General features: G+C 30.8%; 1 protein-coding gene across 1 annotated transcript; it reads right to left on the bottom strand.

The window, feature by feature from the left end:
- Positions 1–452: 452 nt before the first annotated feature.
- On the bottom strand, positions 453–7,604 carry LOC145750350 (uncharacterized). Its single transcript, XM_082566366.1, has 17 exons — positions 7,307–7,604; positions 6,022–6,156; positions 5,895–5,938; positions 5,456–5,795; positions 4,846–5,369; positions 4,244–4,420; positions 4,020–4,168; positions 3,811–3,841; positions 3,589–3,652; positions 2,814–3,399; positions 2,621–2,690; positions 2,474–2,513; positions 2,124–2,206; positions 1,634–1,724; positions 1,365–1,516; positions 1,080–1,238; positions 453–588 (listed from the first exon to the last, which is right to left on the bottom strand). Exons 1-17 carry the CDS (start codon positions 7,398–7,400, stop codon positions 535–537), a joined length of 2,793 nt encoding a protein of 930 aa, XP_082422492.1. The 5' UTR covers positions 7,401–7,604; the 3' UTR covers positions 453–534.
- Positions 7,605–8,034: the final 430 nt, after the last annotated feature.

Raw genomic sequence — 8,034 nt, 5'->3', positions numbered from 1 at the left:
CTCTAGCACGCCCACTGACGGATACATATTATTGCAATAATATCATAAAAAAACTGCATAAAATAAAAACAAGCTCTTTCGTATGTACTTTAAACATGTATATTCTTAATTAATATAACATTTTAAATAATAATGCAGGCAAATGGCAAGGTGGTGTAGTGGTAAGAACATTTGGCTTCACTACGTGAGGTCCTGAGTTCGATCTCCACTGCTCTTATGCTGTAGTGACCTTGAGTAAGGTGTTATAAACGGTATAAACTCCTGCTAAGTCAACACTTAGTTATTGGGCCATTATAAATCTTTAACATTTCAAATTGCGAACTAGAACATACCCATATGTTTTAACTGTAAAAATTTCCTTTAAGATATGTAAATAAGTAAATATGAAACACTATACATATAACAATTTAATCAACCCATAAACCATCATTTCAATGTATTTCATTTTTATTTTTATGATTGAAAATGTACAAAAATGTATTAAACAAAACGTTAAAAGCCATCAAAGTGCATTGATAGGACAACATACAAAACTCATTTTAAAAACTGAATAACTTGCTGCTGCAATTCCGTGAAGTTGTCAAACACCTGAAAAATAAAACAAAAAATAGTTTGATAGTTACACGCTATTAACATTTTGAAATTAAAAAAAGTTCAAAACAGTTAATACTGTTAAGACGAGGTACATTGTGTTTCTGAGCCGTAGGTACAGAGTTCGATTCCTACCACTGCCATACTGTAGCTTCATTAAATTATTATTACTAATTTTTTTGATAAACCATAAAATTTAAAAAAAAAACATGCATCTTAAAAAACAAAGTTAAAAAATAATGGCATCATGAAATGAGGGTTTAAATTAAGGTCTTGGGTTCGATTTTCGAGCTCTTTAGTAAGATGCTATAAACATTACTTGCTCCTATCAAGCCTTAAAAAATAATTAGCAGGTTAATTATCAAAGAAAATGAGATCAATAAAATCTAAAACTGTTAAAAGTAACTTAAGTCTGGGTCGGGGTAACAAATGTAACTCTAATAACAGGCTTTGAAGTTAGAAAATAAATAAAAAAGTTTGTTATATACCTCATCGCACCAAGAATCAAAATCTTTCGTATTTTCTTTTGCAATACTTCCACAAACATTTGACACAATCTCATTAACTATAGCACTAACATCAAGCTCTATGCTGTCTGCCTTGTCAGGATTTTTGTCACTATTAGCTCCATTGTTGTTATTGTCATCCTAAAAAAAATTAAAATAAATATTAAAAATATAATGAAAATAGGATTTATTAAAAATTAACAAAATTTTACAAATCATTAAAAAGGTTAAAACTATATTAATTTTAAAATAGTTTGAATTTCTCACCAAATTAATAAGTCGCCATTTTTCGAACATTTTAAATTTGTGATGCTGAAAGGTATGGTAAAGTGTTGCAATTTTTTGAAGTTCGGCCAAGATCTCATATTTCTTTGTTTTTTCTTCAGCGTTTAGTGATTGCAATGTTACCAAATCATATTCTAAAGTAAAAAAGAAATGTTAAAGTTCATTTATTTATTAGTAATAGAAATAGAAACACATATATAAAATCCATTTTTTAAATTTACAAAATTTTAGGATTTGAATCATTTTTTTACTTTTTCCACTTAAAATCATTATTTTTTTGTCTTTTTGTTCATTGTTTTCTATTGCATTAAAACGCAAGACTGGAAGAGTATTAAGATCATTCTGTAAAAATAAAATTCAACAATTTAAATCTTAAATTTTATGAATTTAGTCATTTGAACCCAGCTAAAATATAGTTAAACGCTGGCATTATGTAGTGGTAAGAAAAAAAGGCTTTACTACATGAGGTCTTGAGTTTGATACCCTCTGCTTCCAGGTTTAATACCCACTGCTTTCTACAGTTACTACATGAGTTCTTAAGTTTAATACCCACTGCTTTCAGGTTTGATACCCACTGCTTTCTACATTCTTTTAAATTAGAGCAAGATCTCAAACTACCTAAGTAACTTAAGACTGGGTCAAGGTAAAAAAAAAATTAGGCCTATATTTATACAAATCAGGTCTATAAAAACCAAAAAAAAATAAAAGAATTTAAATTGTCTTCACGATTGAACCACTTACAAAAATGTCAGGTGTAAAATCGATTTGATTTTTCAAATTGTTTGTCAACGATGCGATTGTATTTTCAACAGCTGTGCAGTCATCTAAAACAACGAACACTTACGGTTAGGCTGAAGTTACTCATGCAGAGTAAAACAATCAATCGACAGACTTGTTATTAAAAAGGCAAATTTAGTACTACTATCAAAAAGCATTTAGTTATACTAGTTTAAACGCTACTGAATAGGCTGCAGTTTTACTCTTTGTTCATTGCAATACTTATTAATATATATTGTCAAATAAGCTCTATTATATATATAGTTTAAGATATATTTTAAAATTAATAAAAAAAAATTAATTTTGATAATTACCTTCTGTCTGTTCTGCAGACATTTCATGTCCGATGATTTTCTAATAAAATAAATTTTTATTTTTAAGCATTCTTAAGCTAATTTTTTTTTTAATTTTAAAATATTTATGTAAAATATGATTTTGTGTTATTTTAAATTATAGTTTACCTTAAGGTAAGACTTGAAGTTAGCTTTAGTAGGTTCTGGATCAGTTTCTTTAATAATATCGCCGTTGTCTCTAAAAATAACAAAAACATAAAATATTTTTTCCAAGAAAAAAATAGCCTGAAGTTTAATTAAAACTTTACATGGATTAGATGTAACAATAACAGTTAATTTTTTTTTTAATATATATATATACCTTTTTTCTGGGTGCTTTGTAGTTTCTTTTGCATCTGTTTTTAAAGGACTTTTAACATTTAAATTTTCCTGTACCGCTGGTTCTGTTTCTCCTGCATTTTTCTCAGATTTTAAACATTCGTCAGGATTTAAATTTGCATTTAAAATTTGTTTTTCGGCAAACTCTGAATTGTTTTTGATGACCGATTTCTCGTCCATTATTGGAATGTCATCCTTGCTGACCAAGCCCTTTACTTCTGTTTTTTGTGCAGGATTTAAACTTTCGACGACTTCAGATTTTAAATTTTCTGAGTCTGGTAATTTTTCGCTAAAATTATCCGCGATTTGTGCATTTGACTCTATATTGTTTTTGCTATCATTGTCAGGATTGCAATTGTCTTTGGCAGTTGGACTGTTATCCATTTTAGGCGGTTCTGTCAGTTTTGTATCATCAATAACAGGAGATGAATTATCTTGTACCGATTTTGTTTCTTCTGTCTTTACTTTTTCATTCACTTGTGGGTTGTCGTCGACTGGAATTACTTCCATTTTTTCTGGGTCTAAAGGTTCTTCTACCTTCTTTTTGGGCCTACCACGAGGCCTTAACCCTAAGAAAAAAAAACATTTAAGTATATACAGTTAATGTGAAAATAAATTAACTGATAAAAGGAAAAAAAATAATTTTTGAAACACAGAAAAAGCAAAAAAGTAATTTTTTTTCAATCTGTTAACAATTAAAATACAGACAAATTTATTAAAAACTAACATTTAAAAAGTTTAAGACCTTTGAGACTGACCTTTTGGTTGTGGTGGCGGTTTGACTGGTTTATTAGCTGACGGCTTTCTACCTCTCCGCTTTGGCTAAAAATAAAAAAATGCATTTAGAATAATTATTAAATTAAATATCAGTAAGTGCCTAAATAACTAAACTATCTGAGAATTATCAAAAAAAAAAAAAATTAAAGCAAAAGTTTTGTTAAATTATGACAACAAATTAATTGAATAAATAATAAAAATACCATTGGGGTTCCAGTCTCAACTCCTGACAACCTAAACAAAATTACACAAATATTTAAAAATAAAAGTTTTTGAAACATTATTGGGTTAGACTAAAAAAAATTTAAAAAAGATTTAATTTTAAATTACTTAATTGTTAAAAGAGTTATTTACTACACTGGCTTCGTGTTCATTTTGGAATCAAAACACAGTTTTTAAATTTAATTCCTACCTTTTAATAACTGCTTGGTCTTTTTTAACCAGCTGGTCAGATAGGGCAACCAATTTGTTTTCCCCATAAACAGCTTGAACATTTATCTCTACATAGTTGGTCAGGTCATTTTTGAAAAACCCGATAAAATTGCTCGTCATTTCGAAATTCTGAAAATAATTTAGATTCAGATAAATAAAAAAATGCTAAAATTAATCAAAAAAAATAATTATTATAAAATTTACCCTGCTTCCTTTAACAAAAACATATTTCTGCAGAAGTTCGTTGTTTAATTTCCAGATAAAAAAGTTGTCAAAATCGATGTCATCGTCATCTGTAAGGACCGCTTCCAACCTTTCAAGTTCTGATGAATGTGCAAAATAAACTCCAGAGACTGCTTTTGAAGGGGCCTTTTTCTTAGGCTGTTAAAAAAATATAGCAAGATATAGTAATAGTACTTATAAATTGTACAAAATCAAATCAAATAAATATCATGGATAAAATAGTTATAATTTTTTTTATATATCTTTATTCTTGATGTGGAAAGATTGACTTCACGACCTAAACATAATTTAACATTAGTTACCCTGACCAAGTCTTGAGTTGACTTTGGCAGTTAAGAATATTAAAGATTATGATTTCCGGATAATTAAACTGCTGATTAAGTATTGGCTCAGCAAAAGTTTATACCGTTTATAGCGCTACAGCATGAGAGCATTGAGGATTAAACTCACGATCTCTCATGTGGTGTAGCAAGTGTTCTAGATTAAAAGAATCTTAAATGTGCCAGGGTTAGAAAGTCAATTAAAATGCCTTTTTAGAAAGCTTTTATGTTTTATTTGCTCACCTTTCTACCAGGACGCTTAACAGAAGGTCTTCGTTGTACCACCTTTCTCCTCTTTACTACAGGTTGACCTTGACATAAATCCATTTCATCATAATCCGTGTCATCGTCCGATGGTAAAGATAAATCCGAGTCCTCGTCTGAATCTGTGATCGGATTATTGACCCTCCGTGTTGTGGTCAACCTTGTACTGCTTCGTTTTCTGACTGGTGAGTTTTTAGTGCGTCCAGTCGGGTGATAACTTTGATCTCGTGCTGTTTTTGATGACCGACTGTCCGTACTCTGACTTCTTGTGACCCTCGACTGCGTGCCGCCGACTGAGACTTTGCGTCGTTTTCGTGACATCATGATTTCGTCCGAATCGGAATTTGATTCTTCGTCGCTTGTTGGAGAAGAGAAGTCAGACTCGTTTCCTTCCTCTTCTTCTTCTGATCCGGACGGCTCGAAGGAGGGATCATCTTTGGCCTCCTTTTCAACTACATCATCATCTTCGTTGTTATTGTCCGACTCCAATTCTTCTGTTTCATCTTTAATCAAAAATAAAATAAAAATTTTTGCAAAATAGAAAAAGTTAAAAAATATTTCTTTTATATATTTACAAAAAAAAACATACCTTCTGGTTCATAAGTTTTTGGTGATTTTCCAATAGAAACAGGTTGAGCTTTCTTCGTCGGCTTGGTTTCCACAACACGTTCTTGCTGTTGAGCTGGGACATTTTTGTTGACTTCGGCGGGAGTCGAACTTGCAACATGCGGGGGTGGTGCATTCGGGTGAAACATTGCAGGTTTATTTATCTCCGTGGCGACTGGCTTGTACATGTTTGAGTTATAATCCATGCTCGGGTATTGTTTGTTTACACCTGGGGGCTTGCCTTGCGGGTAATATTGACCGGGTGGGTAGTTTGCTGGGTCGATGGGTATTCCTCCTTCTGGCATTTGGTGACAAATTGGATTCTAAAACAAAATGAGAGAAAAATTAAACCCATAAAATTATGTTTTAAGAAACAAGCCTAAAATAATTAAAATATAATTAAACATATTTGCCACATTTACCATTATTGTCGGTCTTTGCATCATTACTGGAGATTGAACATATTCTAAAATAAAGATAAATAAAGTTTACCCTTAACAAAAACCACTAAAAAAATATTAAAAAAGTCGTTTGATTATAAAAATATACCAGGTGGTGGTTGCGACGAAATAGGAGTCCACACAACTCCAGGAGGAAGAGGAGCGCCTGTTGGAGGCAGAAATCGTGGCTGGGGAGGTCCTCCATACATGGGAGCATAACCTTGAGTATACATTGGTGAACCGCCTAAATATATTAAAAAACAAAATTTTTTTAGGTCTTTCTAATTCATAAACAAAGGGTTGGTATACAGTTCCGCATAGTTAGATAGTAACTTATACGGTAAGTTCAGAAATAACAGTATTTTTCAATAATAGCCATTTGAATTAATGGTAAGTATACAATTTCGATTTTTTTTTTTTGTATCTTTATTCTCAATGTGGTAAGGTCGAATGCGTGACCTAAACATGGGGTAACATTAGTTACTCCAACCCAGTCTCAAGTTGCCTTTGGCATTTTGAGATATTATGGATTATAATTGCTCAATAATTATGCTGCTGATTAAGTGCTGACTCAGCAGTAGTTCATGTGCCTCACTTAAGGGCGCTACAGCATGAAAGCAGTGGGGATTAAACCTACTACCTCACAGTTATGTAGCAAGTGTACCCATACACCATGCTGCCGGCTTGTTGTCATTTTTTAGCATTCTTTTTTAAATTATTTTGCAGAGTCCACAAACCATTAGCAGGTTAACAATCAAACAATTACATCAAAAAAATGTTACAACATACAAACAAAACAGATAAAATAGTAAATTGGAAAAAGCTTTTTTGGATCACGTTAACTGTCCGTAACTCAACAAAAAATGTTCTCAAAACCAGTGAATTTAGGAATTACGTAATATTTACGAGATAGCTCTCTTGCAATGTAGCCTATGCGAATAAATAATAAACAAAAAATAATAAACATTAGCTATAAATTACTTCATTTTAGTGTAATATAATTTAATTAAACTGTAATATGGTTTAATTAAACAGTTATAAGTTCGATTATGTCCCAAATTAGGCAGTACGCTTGTTGATAAACAATAGTCGTCAGACAGGACCTATTTTAAGTTTGCGACTTTACTAAACACCGACGGTTGTTTTGCAGACATCATCTTAGTCTTCAAATATATATACCCTTACCCCAACCCTATCTAAGTTTGTTGTTAGAGAGAGCCACACAAAACGAAAAAGGCGTTGCATAGGAGAGTTATGTACAAGCTACGAGTAAATTTGGGAGGTACGTAGTGTTTATCAGTTTTGTCTGGGTACAGACAGTTAACATGAACCGCTTATTTTATCCCTTTAAAAATTTTACAAAACTTTTTACAATTTTTTATCATAAGTTTTACCTTGGTATGGTTGTTGTAATACATTAGGAGGTCCAGGTGGGCGTTGATTCATGTATTTATATCCGTTTTCGTCCATTTTTATTTTATCATCCATTGATATCACATAAAAAGTTAACTTTCAAATACTTTTAGACTTTCCAAAAACGTTTTTTGGTGATTTAGTAGCATTAAATTTTTAGTTTAGCTGCAAAAAAAATTACAAATTTGCGTTTTTTAAAATTTGTTAAAAGGAAAGCTAAAAGCAAATCAGCAAAAATAAAAAAAAAACTTTTTATTATTTTTCAAGAATCGATTTAAAAATTTTCTTACATTTTTACACTTGCGTAATAATTGACATACTTAAACAAAAAAATACTTTAGCACTTAAGGTTAATCAGAATAAGAAAACATAATTGTTTGTAACAAAAACATAGGATTTACTATTAGCTATTTTTACGCAAACGCACACGCATGAACTTTATGCAGCAATGGCGCGCTTGCGCAGAGTAGAACGTGTGACCAGACGGGGACCTTAATATTATTATAAAAGTAAAAAGCCTAATGTTTTATTTAAAAAAAATTATTTTAATAAATTTTAAACATTTCTAAAAAGGTTAACGTAAAAAGGTGACTGGTTTTTAGTTGTTGTCTAATTTTAAACTATTTAAAAAACTCAATTTCCTTAAACAAGTTGTTGCAAAATTAATATTTTTAGACATCTAAATATTGGCCTTTCAGCTATCAATTTT

Source organism: Corella eumyota, chromosome 4 (genome assembly GCF_963082875.1).
Source record: "Corella eumyota chromosome 4, kaCorEumy4.1, whole genome shotgun sequence".
NCBI lineage: Eukaryota > Metazoa > Chordata > Ascidiacea > Phlebobranchia > Corellidae > Corella > Corella eumyota.
The sequence above is the reverse complement of the archived record's forward strand: the minus strand, read 5'-3'. Positions and strand labels throughout refer to the sequence as shown.